General features: G+C 47.2%; 2 protein-coding genes across 2 annotated transcripts; one reads left to right on the forward strand and one right to left on the reverse strand.

Annotated features, from left to right (window-relative positions):
- Positions 1–4,582: 4,582 nt before the first annotated feature.
- Positions 4,583–8,914, forward strand: LOC104303059 (interleukin-17F). Its single transcript, XM_009903634.2, has 3 exons — positions 4,583–4,609; positions 5,386–5,630; positions 8,677–8,914. The coding sequence occupies exons 1-3, from the start codon at positions 4,583–4,585 to the stop codon at positions 8,912–8,914; spliced, it is 510 nt and encodes a 169-aa protein (XP_009901936.2).
- A 9,260-nt stretch (positions 8,915–18,174) lies between these two features.
- On the reverse strand, positions 18,175–23,433 carry LOC104303058 (interleukin-17F). Its single transcript, XM_054178168.1, has 3 exons — positions 23,407–23,433; positions 20,668–20,912; positions 18,175–18,412 (listed from the first exon to the last, which is right to left on the reverse strand). The coding sequence occupies exons 1-3, from the start codon at positions 23,431–23,433 to the stop codon at positions 18,175–18,177; spliced, it is 510 nt and encodes a 169-aa protein (XP_054034143.1).
- Positions 23,434–24,383: the final 950 nt, after the last annotated feature.

A 24,383-nucleotide genomic window follows, 5' to 3' on the forward strand; every position in this document is an offset into this window, starting at 1 on the left:
GTGGAAAGTCTTCCCTTGGTAGGTATTGAGTTGTCCTCATTAGCTATGTTGCAGAATCATGGAATCATAGAATGGTTTGGGCTGGGAAGGAACTTTAAAGGCTATCTAGTCCAACCCCCATGCAGTGAGCAAGGACATCTTTAACTAGATCAGATTGCTCAGAGAATGAAGCATTAGCCAAGTAGAATACATAATACAGAATACAGAATAAACCAGGTTGGAAAAGACCTTTCAGGTCATCAAGTCCAACCTATTACCCAACACCATCTAATCAACTAAACCCTGGCACTAAGTGCCTAATCCAGTCTTATTTTCAACACTTCCAGGGATGGTGACTCCACCACCTCCCTGGGCAGCCCAATACAGAAGACACTGTAGGAGAGTGGTTGGGATTTTTTCCTGGGAGAGGCATCAGGTTTCAAGTTCCTGGTGTGGTCTGTGCTTTATCTATGATTTTCACATCCCTACTTTGTTGTTGATGGTGTAACTGTAGAGTTCTGAGCTCTCAGCAATGGATATTGAATGGTGCCACAGAAGCACCCTGTCCCAGAGCATCCTATAAATCCAGTGAGAAAAATACTTACTAGAAAGCTGTTGATTGAAATCACTGAAAACAGATGAGGGCAGTGCATGCAGACATCTCTCATTGCAGGTGAGGTCTCACAGAAATTTTAAGGTTGGAAGAGACCTCAAGGATCATCCAGTTCCAACCCCCCTGACACTGACAGGGACATCTCACACTACAGCAGGTTGCTCACAGCCACATCCAGCCTGGCCTTAAAAACTCCCAGGGATGAGGCTTCCACCACCTCCCTGGGCAACCTGTGCCAGTGTCTCACCACCCTCATGGGGAAGAATTTCTTCCTGACATCCAATCTAAATCTACCCATTTCTAGTTTGTTGTTTCTTTTCCATTCCCCCTGATCCTATCACTCCCTGACACCCTAAAAGTCACTTGAGGTGAGGACACCCTAAAAGTAGGCTGGAGGTGAGGAGAAAGTTCTTCACAGAGAGGGTTGTTGGCCATTGGAATGTGCTGCCCAGGGAGGTGGTGGAGTCACCATCCCTGGAGGTGTTCAAGAGGGGACTGGACGTGGCACTTGGTGCCATGGTTTAGTAGTCATGAGGTGTTGGGTGACAGGTTGGACTTGATGAAGGTTGGACTTGATGACCTTTGAGGTCTTTTCCAACCTTATTGCTTCTATGATTCTATTAAAAGTCCCTTCCCCACCCCATTTTCCCCCTCAAACCCAGAGCACCTGGGCTCTCTTGGAGTCTCCTCCCACCCCAGGTGTGACCACTCTGCCCTCCCCACCCACTGCCCTATTTAATCCCCACCAGTAAAGGCAGCAGCCCTAAGCTGAGCCCTTCTGGGCTGGAGGATCCTCCTCTCATCACTGGTGAGTGCCCATGGTGCGCACTGGGTGATGGTGGTGGTGACAACAAAGGCCGGGGGGCCTGGTGGCCCCCCGGCTGTTAGGGCCAGAATCAATGACTACTCCAATACCATCCACAGGTGCTGGCTGGGGTTCCTCACTGGGGCTGAGCTCTTCTGTGTTGGTATCTTGGCTGGTGAGGGTCTTGCCACTGGCTCTGGAATGGGTGCTAAAAGGGTGGTGGTGGATCAGGAGCTGTTTAGCCTTTAGCATTTCTGGTTTTGCTCCATTCCCCCCAGTCCTATCATTACCTGATGCTCTAAAAAGTCACTCCCCAATTTTCTTGTAGCCCCCTTCAGCTACTGGAAGGCCATAATAAGGTCTCCTCAGAGCCTTCTCTTCTGCAGACTGAACAGCCCTAAGTCCCTTTCAGGGTGAAACTCTCAGCTGGTAAAGAGTATTCACAGCTCACCCAGACATCTGCCTAAGAAAAACAGCAACAACAACAACCTGAAAAACAAACAAACCAAAAACACCCCCCCATCATCTAGAGCACCAACAATGACCCAAAGTCACAAGAAGAGCACAGCCTTGAACCAGCAAAATCTTTCCAGACATGCAATCCCCACAAAGGAATGGAAGAAAGAGCCAACAACATGGCCTCATGGCCAAGAACAGAATAGAATTAACCAGGTTGGAAAAGACCTTTGAGATCATCAAGTCCAACCTACCACCCAACACCATCTAATCAACTAAACCATGGCACCAAGCACCCTATCCAGTCTCTTCCTAAACACCGTCAGTGATGGTGACTCCACCACCTCCCAGGGCAGCACATTCCAATGGCCAATCTCTCTTTCTGGGAAGATCTTTCTCCTCACCTCCAGCCTAAACTTCCCCTGGCACAGCTTGAGACTGTGTCTTCTTGTTCTGGTGCTGCTTGCTTGGGAGAAGAGATCAACCCCCACCTGGCTACAACCTGCAGACAGCAATAAGGTCTCCCCTGAGCCTCCTGGTTAAACAACCCCAGCTCCCTCAGCCACTCCTCATAGGACCCCTCCCCAGCTTTGGTGCCCTACTTTGGACATGTTCTGGCAACTCAACCAGAAGGCTAATGGCATCCTGGGATCCATTAGCAAGAGTGTGGCAAGCATGTCAAGAACGGTTCTTTTTCCTCTCAGGTCTACCCTGGTGAGACCATATGTGGAGTATTGTGTCAAGTTATGGGCTCCCCCATTGAAGAGAGAAAAGGAACTGCTGGAGTGAGTTCAGCAGATAGCCAGTAAGATGAGGAGGGGGCTGGAACTTCTGCCTTATGAGGAAAGCCTGAGAGAGACAGGTCTGCTTAGCCTGGAGAAGAGGAGGCTGAGGGGGATTTCACTAATGATTATAAGTATCTAAAGGGCAAGTGTCAGGAAGAGGGAGCCAGACTATTCTCAGGGTGTCCAGTAAATTGGGCCAGTGGACACAAAATGAAAGACAGGAAGTTCCATGTAAACATAAGGGGAAAAAACCTCTTCACTTTGAAGGTGGCAGAGTACTGGAACAGGCTGCCCAGAGAGGTTATGGGGTCTCCATTTGTGGAGGTATTTAAAACCCACCTGGACTTGTTCCTGTGTGATTTGATCTAGGTGGTCCTGCTCTAGCAACAGGCTTGGACTGGATGCTCTTCAGAGGTGCTTTCCAAACCCCACCACTTCAACATGTGCATTGAAATACTGCATGCTTAAATACTAACATGGGAGGGGACATCACAGCTGCAGTGTTTTGGACTTACAAGGGTGGAGAGACAGCAGGGTGGGATTAGGAGCTACATAGAATTACTGATCACTGTCACCCAGGACACAGGACTAGGACAAAGGGAGTTGTACTGCCTTGGGGTTATACAATCCAAGGTGGTTTTGCTCCCAATATTTTCAAGTGCAACACACTGTCACCTATATTCCATGGAGAATGTGCCTGCAGTTCCTTTTTCCTACTACAAGAGGATTCATTTTGCATCTCACCAGCCTTCACCAGATTTCTCTTGAGCTCCTCTATCCTCTCCCTAACTTAAAAACTGAAGGTTTAACTTCTTCCCTCACTCTTCCCAGACCCCTTTCCTTAGGATCAAAAGCCCTGTCCCATAGCACAAGAGCCTTGAAGTGAAATGAAAGAGTGGAAAGTTCAAAATCAGCATTCACAAGAGTATTTATCTTTCCCCAGATGGAGAATGTCTGACCTTGAGAACTTGCTATCACAAAGCATTCTGATCAAAACTGACATATCACACCTGAGGTGCAGACAGGAACAAAAATAGCCTGATTCAGACAAGGAAATCTAAGAAGAAGATAGGAGCTTGAGAAGGAACCAAACTCCTCAGACATCAAGCTAAATGACAGCACATGGCAAGCACTGGAGAGCAAGTGGATGGGGGTCAGCTGTCAGTTATCTGCCCAGTTTAAGATGAAAAGACATCAGAATGACCTAGGAGCAAAGAGATCCAATCTGCCAGTGCCATTAATGGTTTGGATACCTATGGCATTCCCAAGACAAGACCATGAAGTGCACCTACTTAAGTTTGACTGGATGGTGACACCAGTCCCAGTATTAAATGACCATAGAATGGTAAGATGGTCTGGGTTGGAAGAGACCCTTAGAGGTCACCTAGACCAATCTCCCTGAAGTGAGCAGGGATATTTGTAAGTAGATACAGTTGCTCAGAGCCCCATCCAACCTGACCTGGGATATTTCTAGGGATGGGAAATAGAATAGAATAGAACAGAATAAACCAGGTTGGAAGAGACCTTCCAGATCATCGTGTCCAACCTATCATCCACCTCAACTGTATACTTTGTGGTCACTCACTGCAGTGTTTGCCTTTTTTTTTTTTCTCCTCCTTCTTTTGGTGGTTTTCTAACAGCATCATTGAGTTTTGTAACTCTTTGAGTGACATGGCTGAAGTAATGACCTCATCTATACATCTAAGAAAGGGTGAGCCCATATCCTGTCTTCCACCTGCGTTGATGGAATATATATACACATACACTTTTTAACTCAAGTTCTGGTCAGAAACCACAGTTAAGGTAGGGAAAGAAACACCTACTCCAAATTAACTAGGACAGCACAGAAGCCCTTATAAAAGGTCCAGAAGCAAATGTGCCCAAGCATCTTCAGACCAACGCAGCCCAGTGCAAGCATCAGCTGCAGCAAGAGGAGGAACGAAGATGTCTCCTGTCCCTTGTGCTTTCCCGGTAAGAGCTTGCTTTCTATTTCTTTTCCCCAGTTTGACAGACTTATTTCAGTTCTAACAGATGGCTGTCGAGAATGAGGACTGTTGACAACTGAAAATAACCAAAATGTGAGTGCTGAGCAGCAGCACCAGCGTGGGGCAACAAGGAGAGTGAGATGGGGCTACTGCCATATACTCTTGAGTCAACTCAAACTCAGAGCCTCTTCCTGTTGTTTTATCTTTTCTGCTGTCTTCTGCATTAGATTATGTTGTAGGATCTTTTTTTTAATCAACAAATTACAGCTGAGTGGATACCTTACCTGTCAGCACCAGAAGAATCAGAATCATAGATTGTTTTGGACTGGAAAGGACCCTTAAAGGTCATCTAGGCCAAACTCCCCTGCAGTGAGCAGGGACATCTTCAGTTACATCAGGTTGCTCAGAGCCCAGTCCAACCTGACCTTGAATGTTTCCAGAGGTGAGGCATCTGCCACCTCTCTAGGAAAACTGTACCAGTGTTTCAACAGGCTCACTAGAAAAGACTTCTTCCTTATATCCAGTCTTCATCCCCCCCCCTTTGGTTTAATGCCATCACCCCTTGTCCCATCATCAGTTAAAGAAAGCAAGAGCAGATGTGATACATGGCACTTTTTTGTCTAACTACTCCAAGCTATAGGCTTGAACAACCAGCTGGGCTGCCTGTGGATGAATTCCCTAGCCACACAGAAAAGCTGTTACCTGTGCCATGTCACAGAAGCTGTACCTGCCTTGTGTCCTAAATGCACCAATTTTCTGCAGACCAGGTCACTGCTCTTGGTGCTGCTGGCCGTGCTGTCAGCCAGCAGCTCTGCCGATGGGAAGGTGATACAGCCTAGACTGAAGCCACAGAACCTCTTCAAGCAAGCATATGCTGGATGCCAGACCCAAAAAGACTCAAAATTCCCTCAAACTGTGAGAGTCAACATAAGCATCAGCAACACAAACCAGGACACCAAAGTGACTCCTGATGTCAGCAGCCGCTCTCTGGCTCCGTGGGATTACAGGTATGAGTTCTGTCCCTATGGGTCTAGAAATACCCTGGCTGCAGTGGTCAGGAAGAATGCTGGGGCTGTGCCCACATCTTTATTTTCAGGATTTTCTCTGCTGAGAGATTTTGGGAATGTAAGGGCATCCATAATCCATGCAATCCTCTTTGAAAGATAACCAATACAGAAAGCAATAGAGCAAAAGCATGGTTTAGGCTAACATACAGAAAGCAAAGCACAAGCCCTGTGAGGAGAGGCTGAGGGAGCTGGGATTGCTTAGCCTGGAGAAGAGGAGGCTCAGGGGAGACCTTATTGCTGTCTGCAAATACCTGAAGGGAGGTTGTAGCCAGGTGGGGGTTGGTCTCTTCTCCCAGGCAACCAGCACCAGAACAAGAGGACACAGTCTCAAGCTGTGCCAGGGGAGGTTTAGGCTGGATGTTAGGAAGAAGTTCTTCCCAGAAAGAGAGATTGGCCATTGGAATGTGCTGCCCAGGGAGGTGGTGGAGTCACCATCACTGGAGGTGTTTAGGAAAAGAATTGATGGGGTGCTTGGTGCCATGGTTTAGTTGCTTAGATGGTGTTGGATGATAGGTTGGACTTGATGATCTCAAAGGTCTCTTCCAACCTGGCTTATTCTATTCTATTAGGCTGGATGTTAGAAAGAAGTTCTTAATAGAAAGAGAGATTGGCCATTGGAATGTGGTGCCCAGGGAGGTGGTGGAGTCACCATCACTGGAGGTGTTTAGGAAGAGACTGGATGGAGTGCCTGGTAGTGATAGGACTAGGGGGAATGGAACGAAGCTGGAGGTGGGGAGATTCAGACTGGATGTGAGGAAGAAGTTCTTCACTGTGAGAGTGGTGAAGACCTGGAATGGGTTGTTCAGGGAGGTGTTTGAGGCTCCATCCCTGGAGGTGTTTAAGACCAGGCTGGATGAGGCTCTGGCCAGCCTGATCTAGTGTGAGGTGTCCCTGCCCATGGCAGGGGGCTGGGAACTTGATGATTGTCATGGTCCCTCCCTTCCAACCCTGACTGATTCTATGATTCTACGGTTTAGTTGCTTAGATGGTGTTGGGTGATAGGTTGGACTCGATGATCTCAAAGGTCTTTTCCAACCTGGTTAATTCTGTTCTGTTCAAAGGAAATGATTTTTGTAATTTTTTTATATATTGGGGCAAACTTAACCTTCTAAAGCATTCTTTACCTATGATATCATGGAAAACAAAATAACCAAACCTCAGCGGGCTACCATTGTACCAAATTCAGTGGTGGTTTAATGATATTAGCATCAGGCCCTAAAAACATTTCTTCTGCTGTCAGAAGGGTCTTTGGGTCCATTAGTCAGTCTGACCTGCTGAGAAGCTCAGATTATTTCTAATCAGCCTTTCAAAGTCAGTGCCCAGTTGAAACAAGTTCACTACAAAGACAACTGCATGCAGGCCTGGCTTCAAAATTTGCAGCATTTACTTACTGAGCACTTCAGCTCTTAAAATTCTGCAGTAGGGGAGAATAACAGAATCCTAGAATGTTAGAGGTTGGAAGGAACCTCTGGAGATCATCTAGTCCAACCGCCCTGCCAAAATAGGACCACCTAGGGCATGCCACACAGGAATGCATCCAGCTGGGTTTTGAAAATCTCCAGAGGAGGAGACATCACAGCCCCTCTGTACAGTCTGTTCCCATGCTCCATCCTCTGCAGAGCAGTTTCTCCTCATGTTGAGCTGCTCCTTCATAAGCAATCTCCCAGAAGGTATGCAATCTCCAGCTGGGAGCCCCTAGTGATCCAGCCTATCAGGCCTCCCGAGATGCGTCAGCATTTCCATTACTGTGGTAGTTTCAGACTGAGCCTACAAAATTTTCCACAGATCTTGAGCAAAATGTGGCAGAATGCAAATAAATTACCATTGGATGTAAAAAAGGAAAATAGTGATAAGGTATCTGACATAAAGCTAGTTGTATAAGCTAACTTTTTCACTTCCTTTGCTCTGGCAGATACCAGCTGGTGTTTCTGCTAGCCTGCTGACCTTGGCTGCACTGCTTTGCTGTGCCTAAGAACTAACAAGCAACTCTCTGCTTTTTAGCCTGGGGAGGAGGAGGCTCAGGGGAGACCTTATTGCCACCTACAACTACCTGAAGGGAGGTTGTAGCCAGCTGGGGGTTGGTCTCTTCTCCCAGGCAACCAGTGGCAGAACAAGAGGACACAGTCTCAAGCTGCACATGGGGAAGTTTAGGCTGGATGTTAGGTCACAGAAAGTGATTGGCCATTGGAATGTGCTGCCCAGGGAGGTGGTGGAGTCACCATCCCTGGAAGTGTTTAAAAAGACTAGATGAGGCACTTAGTGCCATAGTTTAGTTGATGAGATGGTGTTGGGTGATAGGGTGGACATGATCTCAAAGGTCTTTTCCAACCTGGTTTATTCTGTATTCTCCTTTCTTTCTACTGTCCTATGCACAGAGGGAAAGAGGGGAGGAGAGGGGGAGGGAAGAGGAGGAAGCTGTTGGTAACCCCCTGGTTTTGCCCAGAGGGCTTCTTGTGCTGTTTATAAATCATAAATATACATATTGCCATCTACAACTACCTGAAGGGAGGTTGTAGCCAGGTGTGGGTTGGTCTCTTCTCCCAGGCAGGTAGCACCAGAACAAGAGGACACAGTCTCAAGGTGTGTCAGGGGAAGTTTAGGCTCAAAGTGAGGAGAAAGTTCTTCCCAGATAGAGTTGTTAGCCATTGGGATGTGCTGCCCAGGGAGGTGGTGGAGTCACCATCCCTGGAGGTGCTCAAGAGGGGATTGGATGTGGCACTTGGAGCCATGGTTTAGTCATGAGGTCTGTGGTGCCAGGTTGGACTTGATGATCTTTGAGGTCTCTTCCAACCTTGGTGATTCTGTGATAAATTTTGTCTGTATTGCAGATATCCATTGCATGCTGTAGTTTAGATTGCAGCTTTGCTTGTAAATACTGCTTCAGGTGGTTTCCAACTGAGCTGGCCTGGCAATTTTATGTTGGGGGGTGGGGGCATAATTCCAACCCACCACAATTACAACTGCATCCTTTCACGTGGGCCTGCAGGATCGATGAGGATCACAACCGCTTCCCCCAGTTCATTGCCGACGCCGAGTGCCGCCACACCAGGTGCCTGAATTCCCACGGGCAGTTGGATCACAGCCTCAACTCCATCGCCATCCAACAGGAGATCCTCGTCCTCAAGAGGGAGCCGAAGGGCTGCCACCAATCGTTCCGGCTGGAGAAGAAAATGATCACGGTGGGCTGCACCTGTGTCTTCCCCATGATCCGACACCAGGCTTGAGGGGAGCCAGCAGGGGCAGAGCAGGGAGTCGCAGACAAAAGCTTCCTCGCCTAACAGAAGTGAAGTGAAAGGACCTGATTCAGTCACTGCAAAACTGAATCAAGGCTGGGTGATTAGCTGGAAACTAGCAGAACATATCAAAAAAATTAACCCATCTCAGCTTTAAAGAAAAAGAGTTGTTTTCCTCCAAACTCTGGGAACTCAGTGGATTCAGAATCTGGACACTGGTGTGTGAGGGAACTATAGTAAGAGGAACTCTCTACACAACTTTAGTTTACAGTTTTAAATGTGTATTTAAGCAATATTATTTATGCTGGTGGAAGAGTTGTTAATAATGTGTCTATTTATCTTTGTGTAATAAAAAATACCCTGTGAAAGAAATCAATGCATTGGTGTCACAAAATAAACCCCCAACAACCACAACTGTGCAATTCTTCTTTCTGACTGAAGAAGCCTTTTTAGAATAGAATTAGCCAGGTTGGAAAAGACCTTTGAGTCCAACCTGTCATCCAACATCATCTAATCAATTAAACCATGGCACCAAGCACCCCATTCAGACTATTCCTAAACACCCCTGGCACAGCTTGAGACTGTGTCCTCTTGTTCTGGTGCTGGTTGTCTGGGAGAAGAGACCAACCCCCAGCTGGCTACAACCTCCCTTCAGGTAGTTGTAGACAGCAATAAGGTCTCCCCTGAGCCTCCTCTTCTCCAGGCTAAGCAACCCCAGCTCCCTCAGCCTCTCCTCACAGGGCTGTGCTCCACACCCCTCCCCAGCCTTGTTGCCCTTCTCTGGACACCTTCCAGCAACTCAACATCTTTCCTAAACTGAGGGGCCCAGAACTGGACACAGGACTCAAGGTGTGGCCTAACCAGTGCTGAGTACAGGGCAGAATGACTTCCTTGCTCCTGCTGGCCACAGCATTCCTGATAGAGTTCAGGATGCCATTGGCCTTCTTGGCCACCTGGGCACACTGCTGGCTCATGTTCAGCCTACTATCAACCAGTACCCACAGATCCCTTTCTGCCTGGCCGCTCTCCAGCCACTCTGACCCCAGCCTGTAGTTCTGCCTGGGGTTGTTGTGGCCAATGTGTAGAACCTGGCACTTGGATGTGTTCAGTCTCATGCCTTTGGACTCTACCTATCTGTCCAGCCTGTCAAGGTCCCTCTGCAGAGCTCTCCAACCCTCTAACAGATCAACTCCTGCCCCCAACTTGGTGTCATCTGCAAACTTACTGATGATGGACTCAATGCCCTCATCCAGATCATCAATAAAGATGTTAAAGAGCATGGGGCCCAGCACTGATCCCTTTTTGATGATGCAAGAAGTCACTCAGTTCCATAATGGTCATACTAGACCCTTGCATGATGCTAAAATATCAAATTCTCTTGATAATGTCTAGCTCTGCTGCAGTGAAGTGTAAATCCCATGGGAACATTAGAGTTTGTATCCTTAACATGGTTTTGCTGGCAGAGAAACTAAGATACCTGAAGAGAAATGGTTTAGCAAGCAACACCAAATAAATTCACATTCAAGACTGATTAGATATCCACCTAATTATCTGATTGGAAATTAATTGTGTAGAATGGGTTTGGGTAGGAAGGGGTTATCCAGGCCAAATCCTTGCAATGAGCAGGAACATCTTTAACCAGATCAGGCTGCTCACAGCCCTGTCCAGCCTGACCTGGAATGGAGCTTCTACCACCTGTTTGGGCAACCTGGGTCAGAGTTTCACCACCCTCATTGTCAAAAATTTCTTCTTTATGCCTAAAGTCTAAATCTCCCCTCTTTTAGTTTAGAAACATTACTCCTTGTAAAGAGCAATTCCTGGTTGCCCAGGGACGCAGCTGAGTCCTGTTCCTGCAAACATTCAAGATCAAGCTTGATGTGGCTCTGGGCAGCCTGATCTAGTTGGAGGTGTCCCTGCTCGCTGCAGGGGGTTTGGACAAGATGACCTTTGTTCATCCCTTCCAACCTAATGCAATCTGTGTATCAACAAAATGCTCTGAATACTTCTTGGGGTGGGGGGTGGGGGGGAAAGTAACTCTTCCTCCTCAAATGCTGAGTGCATTTCCACTGCTCACTTTAACTTTGGCCTGATGCTATCTGTGGTTTTCACTTCAGCCTATCTCAACACATTTGCTGTGGGTCAGCATCACAACTTTGGTATGCAAGGAAAAAATGAATGAGTGAGTTTTAGGTATTAAGCATGTATTGCTAGCTGTAATCATCATTTCCTCCATGTTCATGTCCTTACACTACATGCACTGCCAGCAGCTGGTGCCTCAAATGCAGAGCACTCTGACACAGCACTTCTAGCGTAGGTGGACATCTAGCACTGCAGGTGTGTTTATTTAAAGCACATTTGGGTTAAAAGTGCTCAGATAAAAATCTTCTGCATTTCAGAAGGCAAGCTGGTTTGCAAAGATGTGGATGTTTTGCTTGCTGCTGTCTAGAGGAGGTGTGACCCTTCTTGGCCACAGGCAAATAGGACAGCAAATATTAAACTTCTCATGAGGCAGAGCTCAGGGAGACAGATTGCTAATCATAGAATCAACCAGGTTGGAAAAGACCTCACAGATCATCAAGTGCAAACTATTACCTAATACCTAACACCTTATGACAACTAAACCATGGCACCGAGTGCCACATCCAGTCCCCTCTTGAACACCTCCAGGGATGGTGACTCCACCATCTCCCTGGGCAGCACATTCCAATGGTCAGTCTCTCTTGCTGTGAAGACCTTTCTCCTCACCTCCAGCCTAAACTTCCCCTGGCACAGCTTGAGACTGTGTCCTCTTGCTCTGTTTCTGGTTGCCTGGGAGAAGAGACCAACCCCCACCCAGATACAACCTCCTTTCAGGCAGTTGTAGAGAGCAATAAGGTCTCCCCTGAGCCTCCTCTAGGCTAGCAAACCCCAGCTCCCTCAGCCTCTCCTCACAGGGCTGTGCTCCAGACCTCTCATCAGCCTCATTGCTCTTCTCTGGACACATTCAAGTATTGCAATGTCCTAATGAGTGGCAAGGTTCACTCAAGTGGAAGCATGTTCTCCAGATTCATCTGTGCTAACTGGAGATGTGATCATCCCAAGTTTTGCTACTGGTGGTTATTTCTTCCAGCTTCACCTCCCTAATCTACTTGGCTGGACTCACTGATCTTTGGTTTTTTTCCCAAGCAAAATGATTCTGATTCCAACTCTAATCCAGGCAAAATCAAGTGGGTCAGCCTGTAATGTAAACTCACAGAACGGCCACAGGTTTCATACCATCCCTTGACCTCACAGATGTGCACTGGTCCAAGGAATCACAGACTCACAGAAGGATAGGACTTGGAAGGGACCTCTGGAGATCAGCTAGTCCAACACTCCTGCTAAAACAGGTTGCACAGTGTTGCATCCAGGCAGGTTTTGAACATCTCCAGAGAAGGAGACTCCACAACCTCTTTTGGCAGCCTTTTCCAGTCCTCTGTCAACCTTTCAAGAAGAAGATTTTCCTCACATTCAGATAGAAATTCCTGTGTTCTAGTTTGTGCCCATTGCCCCTTGTCCTGTCACTGGGCACCACTAAAAAGAGTCTGGCCACATCCTCTTGACACCTGCCCTTTAGAGACTGATAAGCATTGATAAGAAATAAGCACTGACAAGAAAACATCACTTGAGTTATCACAGCACCTGCAATCACAACAATGAACTCTGATATAACTTTGCCCAGGGATCTGGCAGCATATGTGATCCTAACTTAGCTTGTTTCCTACCTTATCTCCAACTATTCCTCCTTGAGGTCTCCTGCAGATCCTGAAGTTCACCTCAGCTGATTGTCCCAAGAATATTAAGTATGGGAACAGGCTGGCAAAAAGAAAACAACAACAAAATGATCCAGGAACACTCATCCTCTGAGGTTTTCAAGTCATTATGTAAGTATCAGTCCAGGAAGACTGAAATAAAGCTGATTGCTTTGTCCATTAGATAACCTCTCAACATCCTAACACTTGCTACAGAAGCCTTGGTGAATTGACTGCAGCAGCCCAAGTGAATTCTAGCAGTTAAAATTACAGTTAGGTCCCACCCTTTACTACCTGGTAGTGATGCTAGAGTTAGCACATGAGTAATAAGGACTAGTTAACAAAGCTGAGAGAAAAAGAAAGAAGCAGGTCAGCAAGAGATGACAGAGCTGGAGTGCACAAACACCAACAGCTCTCTGCTGATGGGCTGACAGGCGTCCTTCTCCCTTGGACAATTTACCAGCCCAATTCAATCTGTGCCTCAGCACACAAACCCTGTTTAGTTACTTGGCCTCTTGTCAACTTCCTGCTCACCTTTGCAAGTTGATTGTATGTTGTCATGCTCCAGCAGAAGTGCTTAAAGGGTCCAAGGAGACCTTATTGTAGCTTTCCAGTATCTGAAGGGGGGCTACAGGGAAGCTGGGGAGGGACTTTTGAGGGTGTCAGGGAGTGATAGGACTGGGGGGAATGGAGCAAAACTAGAAATGGGTAGGTTCAGATCGGATGTTAGGAAGAAGTTCTTCCCCATGAGGGTGGTGAGACACTGGGACAGGTTGCCCAGAGAGGTGGTGGAAGCCTCATCTCTGGAGGTTTTTAAGGCCAGGCTGGATGTGGCTCTGAGCAACCTGATGTAGGGTGAGGTGTCCCTGGCCATGACAGGGGGTTTGGAACTAGATGATCCTTGAGGTCCCTTCCAACCCTGACAAATCTATGATTCTATGAATGGTACAATCACCTTGATTCCTTTGGCCTGAGAAAGATTTCCTTTCTTGCTGCAAGTTCTCTTTTAAGTCCAACATCCTTCATATTGTTGTGCTCAGTTGGAAAGCTGCAGAATCATTGCAAATCAATACACTCTGCCATGAGGTCACCTAATCAGTACCTTTGTTTCTCTGGGAAAACATTCACCAGTAATGATCACAACAAGGCACTAAAGAGAGTAGGAGCCTTCTTTTATCCTTGCTCAGCTCTTACTGGTTTGAGGTCCAGCAGCTCTTTCTTCTTTTGGAAAGTTTCAGTGCAAATTCCTGCTTATATTTTGTAGTCCCTTTGAACACCCCTAGGAGCATCTGCCTGTTGTCAAGGGTCCAAAGAAGCCTGACTCACACCTGTAGGGCCAACATATCCATAAGTCTGGGAGGAGGCATTTCCCTGGACTCACATCACTGCTCTGTGTCCCAGCATATGCTAATGCAGGACTCTCTCCAATGTTCTCCTTCCAGCATCCCATGAGTGCTGCTACACAATGGGATCCTGCTTGAGTTGCCAGGATAGGCACAGCCAGGGGAAGGGCTGAGTAAGGAGACAGGAAAAGGAGGTTAATGAGAGGCAAGCAGATGGTGAAAAGAAGAGGAAAACCAGAAAGCTCAGATACTAACCTGTAACTATAGGTTGCTTAGCCCAGCAGGTTACAAGAAGACCTCTGTGGGACTACAGCAGTGTCTTCTCCTTCTGGTAAGATGTCTGAGTCTCTGAAGGCTGCTCTAAGCCACATTTCAGAGCCAGAGATGCTCAAGTGAGGATCCAGGAGCTAGATGCCTGATGCAAGTGGAACAAAACAAGCAAAGCCTCTGGCAAAATGTGGTCCTTGTCTGTGAACTGTACTTGCTCCTGGGGGTGATATGACTGGGCTGTCTCTTTGTTGCATCCTTAGATTGCTGGGAATTAAAGCCAACCACCTACCTCATCACAAAAGCCAGCACCTAAAAAATCACCAGACTCTTATTTACAGCCAGCTGCACTCTAAGAATGATGCCATGAGAAGGAAATCACCCTTGTTGCTCATTTAATTTAGAAACAATCCCCACATACATGCCTTAATAAGTGGTGTGTGGTTTGCAGTTGACAGCACTGGCTGCAAAACCTCATGACCAGGGGTGAGAGTTCCCCAATTAGCTACCTCAGAACTTATCAAGCCAGGACAACTCTTCAGCCAAGCTGATGAGTGTTTAAGAGCATCAGCACAGGAGATTGTATCTGTTTAGCTTCCAAAAAACTAATGCTGAATGATACCTGGAGAGAGAAATGTAAGCTGGAGGAGAGAAATAGGTCAAGAGCAAAAACCAGGGTGTGCAACCTGAGATTTCCTGGTCAGTGGTTACTGTAAGAGAAGAGATGGTGTCAAATAAGGAGAAGCCTTCATGGGTTTGTGCTGCACCACATGAAGAATTTGGTGGTCATAATGAAACATTTGCTGCCACAAATGAGTACACATGTTTGTAACTGAAAGAGAAGGTTTCCCCACCTGGTTACCCATGGCTTGTTAAACTGCTTCCTGGTGACCCATGGGGCAGGGAATACACTCAACAAACAAGTACCAAAGGAGTCATTTAGACCCAACAACTCAACCAACCTCTTCTGGGCAGGAAACCTAAGGTCTAACTGCACCAGGTGGGGCTCAGTCTTTTCTCCCAGGTAACAAAGCATAGGACAAGAGGAAATGGCTTTGAGTTGCACATGGAGAAGTTTAGAATGGAAAACTTTCTTCCCTGAAAAGGCTGTCAACAGGCTGCCCAGGAAAGTGGTGGAGTCACTGCCACAGAATCACAGAATCACCAAGGTTGGAAGAGACCTCAAAGATCATCAAGCCCAACCTGTCACCACAGACCTCATGACTAAACCATGGCACCAAGAGTCACGTCCAATGCTCTCTTGAGATGTGTAGATATGGTGCTGAGGGACAAGGTTTAGTGATGGCAGCACTTGGCAGTGCTGGTTAATGGTTGGACTCGATGATCTCAATGGCTTTTTCCAACCAAACTGATTCCATGATTCTAACTTCAAGTGACTTCTGTGTAGCTGAAATCAAAGACCAGGTTGCTTGCACACAGGCTTACTCTGGTTTAAATGTGAGGGAACAAGGATATATAGGCTTAAAACTTCCACTAGCAGCCATCAAAGTCAGAGATCTTAAAATGTGGCTTAGTTCAGCATGAAAAATGAGTAATGTCAAGAAACCCCACACCCAAACACTGCGGCAATCTGATAGAATAATAGATAGTGAGTCTTGCTGGGCTGTGCTCCGTGTGCAGCTAAGGGAGAGAAAAGGGGATCCCTCTCTTCCCAAGTTGCCCCACCTCAGCTCAGTAGGAACTCTGTCCTGGAGGTGTTTATTCCTTGTTCCTTTGACGTGGAGGGATCCTCATCCATCAGTTTGAGCCCAATACATTATCTTTGAATGGCTAGAAACTGGTGACATGAAGCCACCTTTGCATGTGTCCAGACATTCCTGCTCAGGCAACCACAGAATCATAAAGGTTGGAAAAGACCTCAGAGGTCATCAAGTCCAACCTGTCACCTAACACTTCATGACTACTAAACCATGGCACCAAGTGCCACATCCAATCCCCTCTTGAACACCTCCAGGGACTGTGACTCCACCACCTCCCTGGGCAGCACATTCCAATGGCCAGTCTCTCTTTCTGTAAAGAACTTCTTCCTAACATCCAGCCTAAACTTCCCCTGGCACAGTTTGAGACTGTGTCCTCTTGTTCTGGTGCCGGTTGCCTGGGAGAAGAGACCAACCCCCTCCTGGCTACAACCTCCCTTCAGGTAGTTGTAGACAGTAACTATCCAGCTGGAGAAGGCTGTTGCATGACATCTTGCCTGGAAGAAAACAGGACAGGCTTTTGCCAGCTCACATGAACCAGACTAGACCTCCATCCCAAATTTCAGCTGCAGCCCTGCAGTATCTCCCACCATCATGGGGTTGTTTAGACTGGAGAAGAGGAGGCTCAGGGGAGACCTTATTGCTCTCTACAACTACCTGAAGGGAGGTTGTAGCCCGGTGGGGGTTGGTCTCTTCTCCCAGGCCACCACCAACAGAACAAGAGGACACAGTCTCAAGCTGTGCCAGGGGAAGTTTAGGCTGCAGATGAGGAGAAAGTTCTTCACAGAATGAGTAATTGGCCATTGGAATGTGCTGCCCAGGGAGGTGGTGGAGTCACCATCCCTGGAGGTGTTCAAAAAAGGACTGGACTTGGCACTTGAATCCATGGTTTAGTTAGGTGTGGGAGATGTTAGGTATTCAGTGATAGGTTGGACTTGATGATCTCTGAGGTCTTCTCCAACCTGGTTGATTCTATGACTCTATGGTCCCTAGAGACTATCCCCAAGGTCTAGAGAACCCAGCTACACTGCCACCTCCCCCAGCACTGGCTGTGTAACCTCACTTCATCACTTGCAGCCCTTCTTTGGGCCTCTCTCCCTCTATCTAGGTCGCAAGCTCTCTTGTGCTCCTTTTTACTCATATCACTGAGCCTGAGCAAGCCTGATCTTCGGTGAAATGTCTCAGTGCTCCTGCAGCACAAACCCATTTTCTGTGTCTCCTTTCATTTTGATTCACCATAGCACCACCTTCTTGTAAATAAATTAGAATTTTTATTCAGCAGATAAATTATTGAATAAATACAGATAAATACTAATTTTTTGGATACAATGAGCACATACAAAGCCATAAATAGAGTAATAAATAGAAGATATAAATAGAGACACAGAACACTCATTAGTTCTTTGGTGGTTTAGGTCTCAATGGAATTGGACTCAGTTCTCTCCCAAAATGCTCTGACAAAAGTCTGGGTGGCACAGACTCAGAGTCCAGTGAGAATCAGGCCTGTCAGATGTGCACTGGTAATATGCTGGCAAGCAAGGACAGATAGAAAAGATGAGGTGGTAGGAAGGGAGGGAGAGAAAAGGTGCAAGAGGTGGCATTCTTTGTGGCAGTGCTGGTCAGCATGTATCTGTTACTGCCAAGGACAACCTCTGAAACTGTAGTTCATTCATTCACCAAATTGACATAAAATGCATCAAAAAAACCCCCTAAACCCAAAAAATAAACCCTAAAAGCACTGCTTTACCCCCACCCTACTGCTTGGAGCCATAAACAAAACGTTTCCTCTATCCCACTCTTTCCCCACCCCCAACCCCAGTTTGCAGGGACTTCCATTCAGGAATTAAGAGGAATCAATGTTTTCAGTAGGTAGTTTGGTCAGATTTGGAAAGGAAAGCTGTTGAGAGGCTGGGATGCATCTCCCCCACCCTACTGCTTGGAGCCACAATCAAAACTTTTCCTCTATCCCCCTCTCTCCCCCCCAACCCCAGCTCGCAGGGACTTCCATTCAGGAATTAAGAAGAATCAATGCTTTCAGGAGGTAGTTTGCTCAGAATTGGAAAGGAAAGCTGTGGAGTGGATGGGATGCATCTCCCCCAGGAGGTCTTCACAGGAGCCATTTCTCCCTCCTGATGTTGTCTCAGTAACCCCTCCTAGGAGTGGCGGTAGACAATTGGAGCAGCACAGGTGCAGCCCACAGTGATGATTTTCTTCTCCAGGCGGTAGGTGGGCAGGCAGCCCTCTTGATCCCGCCGGAGGACAAGGATCTCCTGTTGGATGGGGACAGAGTTGAGGCTGTAGTCCTCCTGCCCCTGTGGGTTCATGCAGCTGGAGAGGCGGCACTCAGCATCAGCAATCACCTGGGGGAAGCGGTTGGGGTCCTCATCGAGCCTGGGGATGGGTACACAAAAGAGCTTTATGCACTTGTACAGCATGTTTGGGTAGGCTCTTCTTGTTTATCTCCATGAAAACACCATGCTGTTGACCTGTGTGTCCTCACTGGGAGGCATGCCCAAAGAATTTCCCCATCCTTGACATTTTTAGAATGATTTCCTAGAAACTGTCTCAATTTTGGGAGAGTAATACCACACTATTAGTCTTTTGGAGAAGAGGAGGCTCAGGGGAGACCTTCTTGCTGTCTACAACTACCTGAAGGGAGGTTGTAGCCAGGTGGGGGTTGGTCTCTTCTCCCAGGCAACCAGCACCAGAACAAGAGGACACAGTCTCAGGCTGTGCCAGGGGAGGTTTAGGCTGGATATTAGGAAAAAGTTCTTCACAGAAAGAGAGATTGGCCATTGGAATGTGCTGCCCAGGGAGGTGGTGGAGTCACCATCACTGGAGGTGTTTAGAAAGAGACTGGATGGGGTGCTTGGTGCCATGGTTTTGTTGATTAGGTAGTGCTGGATGATAGGTTGGACTCAATGATCTCAAAGGTCTTTTTCAACCTGGTCTATTCTATTCTATTCTATTCTATTCTATTCTATTCTATTCTATTCTATTCTATTCTATTCTATTCTAATCTATTCTACTCTGTTCTGTTCTGTTCTGGAGTGAAATGGAATGGAGCTGGGTAAAATACAGAACTGAGGGCAAGTGGACTATTCATTTTTTCTTTGGTTTTGTTTCAGTTTCAGCATTTGGGACATTTCTTTCAGTTAGGAAAATGTAAAATCACAGTATACATCTTTTCTTTTCCTAGGGGAATGAGTAATTCCATTGTTGTTTCAGCCCCATGCAGTGCTAAAGGATTGGGGAAGAGTGACTGGAAAGATGACCAGTGGAGAAGGACCTGGGGGAACTGGTCAGCAGCAGGCTGAATGTGAGCCAGCAGTGTGCCCAGTGTGGCCAAAAAGGCCAACAGCATCCTGGCCTGTATCAGAAACAGTGTGGCCAGCAGGAGTAGGGAAGTGATTGTGCCTCTGTACTCAGCACAGGTAAGGCCACACCTCAAATAGTTCATTTTGGGCCCCTTACTACAAGAAGGACATTGAGGTGCTGGAGTACAACCAAAGAAGGGCAATGAAGCTGGTGAAGGGTCTAGAGCACAAGTCCTGTGAGCCAAGTCTGAGGGAATTTGGTTTATTTAGTCTGGAGAAAAGAAGGCTGAAGGGAGACCTTCTGGCTCTCTACAACTCCTTTGGTGTAGCAAGGTGGGGGTTGGTCTCTTCTCCTAAGTAACAAGAGAGTGGGCAAGAGGAAATGGCCTCAAGTTGTGCCAGCAGAGGTTTTGTTTGGACATCAGGAAAAATTTCTTCATGGAAATGGTTACTGAGCTTTGGAACAGGCTCCCCAAGGAAGTGATGGAGTCACTAGCCCTGGAGGTGTTAAAAAGCCATATAAAAATGATGCTAAGGGATGTGGTTTACTAGTGGACCTGGCAATGTAGGGTTAATGGTTGGACTTGATAATCTTCAAGGTCTTTTCAAATCTGAATAATTCCATCATTGCCAAAGACTGACAAGATGATTAGAAACCATTCCATTCATGTCCCTTTGCGCTGCAGTTTGTCTTGGAGAAACCTCACCCAGCATCAAAATGTGAAGTGTCTATCATGAAGGATCTGGAGGGTGCTGGAGCATGTCCAGAGAAGGGCCATGAGGATGATTAAAGGTCTGGAGCACCTCTCCTATGAGGACAGACTGAGAGAATTGGGGCTGTTCAGTCTGGAGAAGAGAAGGCTCTGAGAAGACCTTATTGTGGCCTTCCAGTGTCTGAAAGGGGCTACAAAAAAGCTGGGGAGGGACTTTTGAGGGTGTCAGGGAGTGATAGGACTGGGGGAATGGAGCAAAAATAAAAATGGGTAGATTCAGATTGGATGTTAGGAAGACGTTCTTCCCCATGAGGATGGTGAGAGACTGGCACAGGTTACCCAGGCAGGTGGTGGAAGCCTCATCCCTGGAGGTTTTTAAGGCCAGGCTGGATGTGGCTCTGAACAACTTGATGTAGTGTGAGATGTCCCTGCCCATTGCAGGGGGATTGGAACTGGCTGATCCTTGAGGTCCCTTCCAACTCTAGCAATTCTGTGATTCTAAGTGTCTGCAACATTCACAGGACTCCAGGCATCTGCTGAGAACCAGGCAGCATTCACAGCAAAAGCCACCTCTGTAGGACACTCATTGCAGTTTAGAGAACAACTGAACAGGTACCTGTAATCCCAAGGAGCAAGAGAGCGGTTCCTGACATCATGGCCCATTGTAAAGGCATGGTCTGGATTGCTGATGCGAATGTCAACGTTCACCATTGTAGGGAATTTGAGATCCTTTTGGTTCAGGCACTCTTCGCTGAGCCTCACAGAGCTCCCATGCTTGCGGGGTTGAGGATGAATTACCCTGCCATGTGGTGAGCTCCTTACTATGAGTACTAGAACCAGCACCAAAAGCAGGGATCTGAACTGGGAGAGAGAAAGGTGTCATTAGCTCTGTTCAGTCAGGAAAAGAGACAGCATGATCCAAGCCTTAGCTAGATTGGAACATTTTCATACTTACATATGGGTGAGAGAGTCCTGCAACAGCAGAAAGAGCAATCCTAATAATACTACTTATAAGAATCAGTAAGGTTGGAAAAGTCCTCTGAGATTATCAAGTCCAACCTGTCACCCAGCACCTCATGAGTAACTAAACCATGGCTTCAAGTGCCTCTTGAACACCTCTAAGGATGGTGACTCCACCACCTCCCTGGGCAGCACATTCCAATGGCTAACAACTCTCTCGGTGAAGAACTTTCTCCTCACTTTGAGCCTAAACTTCCCCTGGCACAGCTTGAGACTGTGTCCTCTTGTTCTGGTGCTGGTTGCCTGGGAGAAGAGACCAACCCCCACCAGGCTACAACCTCCCTTCAGGGAGTTGAAGAGAGCAAGAAGGTCTCCCCTGAGCCTCCTCTTCTCCAGGCTAAGCAACCCCAGCTCCCTCAGCCTCTCCTCACAGGGCTGTGCTCCAGACACCTTACCAGCCTCATTGGCCTTCTCTGGATACTTTCAAGTGTCTCAAGAGATGCTAGACTCATTCAAATTCCAGTTCCTAGCTGGATCTACATCAAGAACATCTCTACAACAAGCTATGCAGGGTCCTCCTCCATGGTCAAATGCCAAGGCCTTATGATCTACATAGTGGGGTAAGGACTCAGCTGATCCCATATCTAAGCTTAGGACCCTAATATATTGTTCATAGGCTTTCTCAGGACAGAAAAAGCTGGTCACCTAGCAGAAGTTTGCTAGAAACAACGTTTTTATGAATGAAATCTGAGATTCTCAGGCCATTTCCAGGAGCTCAGGTTTAGATAAGACAGATAAATGCAAAGCTTTAAAAAAAAAATCACAGGAGTTGACAGTGCTGGAATGGGTTGTCCAGGGAGATGGTTGAGGCCCCATCCCTGGAGGTGTTTATGACTAGGCTGGATGAGGCTCTGGCCAGCCTGATCTAGTGTGAGGGTGTCCCTGCCCATGGCAGGGGGGTTGGAATTAGATGATCACTGTGGTGCCTTCCAACCCTGACTGATTTTATGATTCTATAAATACTGCCCAGGCTGAAATTTAAAGGTCCAGAGACCTCACAGTGAAATTGCATCAATGTTGATCACCTATGGTCTGGGAAAAGGACTGCAACCCCTAGTCCCACATCAGCAGTGCTGCACTTCCAGATTAATAATGGGTAAGGCACTGCCTCTTTGTCATTCAAGCAGCAAGGACATGTGCAAAAGCTCAGGAGAGAAAGCTGTATCAGAGAGACTTAGCATCCCATTGAGCTCCCCATAAGACCTAAAGGGTCACTTGTAGGTAACAGCATTATGAGATCTGCATTCTGCTTTTCCTCTTCCAGCAAATGAATCATAAAATTGGTTTGGTGGGAAGGAACCTGGAGGATCAGCAAGTCCAGTTGTTAATCTAAGACTGTCAAGTCCACAAAAAAAAAAACCAAAACAACATGTCTCTCAACACCACATCTACACATCTTCTAAATACCTCCAGGGATGGTGACTCCACCACTTCCCTGGGCAGCCTGTTCCAGTTCTTGACAACTCAGTGAAGAAATGTTAACTAGTGTCCAACCTAAACTTCCCCTGGAACAACTCGAGGCTATTTCCTCTTGTCCTATTGTTTCTTTCACTTGGGAGAACAGACCAACCTCCAACTCACTACAACCTCTTTTCAGGTAGTCATAATGAGTGAGAAGGTCTTTCCTCAGCTTCCTAATCTCCAAGCTAAATAAACCCATTTCTCTCAGACTTTCCTCACAAGACTTGTGCTCTAGACCCTTCACCAGCTCCATTGCCCTTCTTTGGATATCATCCAGCACCTCAATGTCCTTCTTGGAGTGAGGGACTCAAAACTGAACCCAGTATTTGAGGTGTGGCCTTACCTGTGCTGAGTACAGAAACACAATCACTCTCCAGGTCCTGCTGGCAACACTATTAGAATCACAGAACTGTGTAGGGTTGGAAGGGACCTCAAGGATCAGCCAGTTCCAACCCCCCTGCCATGGGCAGGGACACCTCACACTACAGCAGGTTGCTCACAGCCACATCCAGCCTGGCTGCAAAACCCTCCAGGGATGAAGCTTCCACCACTTCCCCGGCAACCTGTGCCAGTGTCTCACCACCCTCATGGGGAAGAACTTCTTTTTGACATCCAATCTGAATCTACCCATTTCTGTTTTTCTCCATTCCCCCCAGTCCTATCATTCCCTGACCCCCTCCCAGCTTTCTTGTAGCCCTCTTCGAATCCTGGAAGGCTACAATAAGGTCTCCTCGGAGCCTTCTCTTCTCACCACTCTGTTCCAGTGTCTCACCACTCTCATGGAGAAGAACTTCTTCCTAACATCTTGCTGACACAAACCAGTGCATTGCTAGGAACAAGTCATCTTGAGACTTACACAAATGTAGGTACTTACCCCTGCAGTGTAGCTGGCAAAAGCCATGGCAACCTCTTTGTTTCTCTAGGCAGATGCACACAGTGACAGAGTCCAAGAGTTCTCGTGCTCGGAGATCTCTTCCACTCTGCATGTGTCTCAATGCCAGTTGTGTCCTCCTTTTTATAGAGAAGTTCAACCACTGCCATCCTTTCCATTGCAGCATGAAGCTGGCTTACCTGACCTGAGGTTAGGAGCTGATATTTCATTTTCTAGCCCACTTCCTTCCGTTTACCTCCAGCGAGGGAGGGGCAGACACTGTCATCAGGATCCCAAATCAGCCAATACACTTCATTCAAATAAAGAAATAAGGGAAGAAAAGGAGTAAAAAAAGTATTGTTCAAGCAGCCTTTTTTTTTCTTTCCTCTTCCCACCCCCTCTTTCTAATAACAATGTTCTTTCACCACAAACACTTCCATGTGCTTCACAGAAACCAAATGTCAGAGATCAGCAAGCTGCAAACCCCCAGCAAGGGCTTCAAAGTGAGGGCAAGCTGTGGAACTTCATGGTTTACCTCCCTTTGCTTCAGTTCCACCATCCACCCACATCTCACCTCAGGTACCCCCATGTGTGTTCAGTTCATGGCCCCTCAATTTAAGAAGGATATTGAGACTCGTGAATGTGTCCAGAGAAGGGCAATGAGGCTGGGGAGAGGTCTGGAGCACAGCCCTGTGAGGAGTGGCTGAGGGAGCTGGGGTTGTTTAGCCTGGAGAAGAGGAGGCTCAGGGGAGACCTTCTTGCTCTCTACAACTACCTGAAGGGAGGTTGTAGCCAGGAGGGGGTTGTTTTTTTTCTCCCAGGCAATCACAGTCTCAAGCTGTGCCAGGGGAGGTTTAGGCTGGAGGTGAGGAGAAAGTTCTTTACTGTGAGAGTTGTTAGCCATTGGAATGTGCTGCCCAGGGAGGTGGTGGAGTCACCATCCCTGGAGGTGTTCAAGAGGGGATTGGATATGGCACTTG

This window comes from Dryobates pubescens, chromosome 3 (genome assembly GCF_014839835.1).
Source record: "Dryobates pubescens isolate bDryPub1 chromosome 3, bDryPub1.pri, whole genome shotgun sequence".
Taxonomy (NCBI): Eukaryota; Metazoa; Chordata; class Aves; order Piciformes; family Picidae; genus Dryobates; species Dryobates pubescens.

What these genes read in the sequence shown, in the direction of transcription:
- LOC104303059 (XM_009903634.2), top strand. Translation starts at nt 4,583, where the DNA reads ATGTCTCCTGTCCCTTGTGCTTTCCCG. An exon ending in CTGTCCCTTGTGCTTTCCCG is followed by an intron (nt 4,610 to 5,385) that starts GTAAGAGCTTGC and finishes AATTTTCTGCAG; the next exon opens with ACCAGGTCACTGCTCTTGGT. An exon ending in CTGGCTCCGTGGGATTACAG is followed by an intron (nt 5,631 to 8,676) that starts GTATGAGTTCTG and finishes GTGGGCCTGCAG; the next exon opens with GATCGATGAGGATCACAACC.
- LOC104303058 (XM_054178168.1), bottom strand. Translation starts at nt 23,433, where the DNA reads ATGGCTTTTGCCAGCTACACTGCAGGG. An exon ending in TTGCCAGCTACACTGCAGGG is followed by an intron (nt 20,913 to 23,406) that starts GTAAGTACCTAC and finishes TCTCTCTCCCAG; the next exon opens with TTCAGATCCCTGCTTTTGGT. An exon ending in CTTGCTCCTTGGGATTACAG is followed by an intron (nt 18,413 to 20,667) that starts GTACCTGTTCAG and finishes ACCCATCCCCAG; the next exon opens with GCTCGATGAGGACCCCAACC.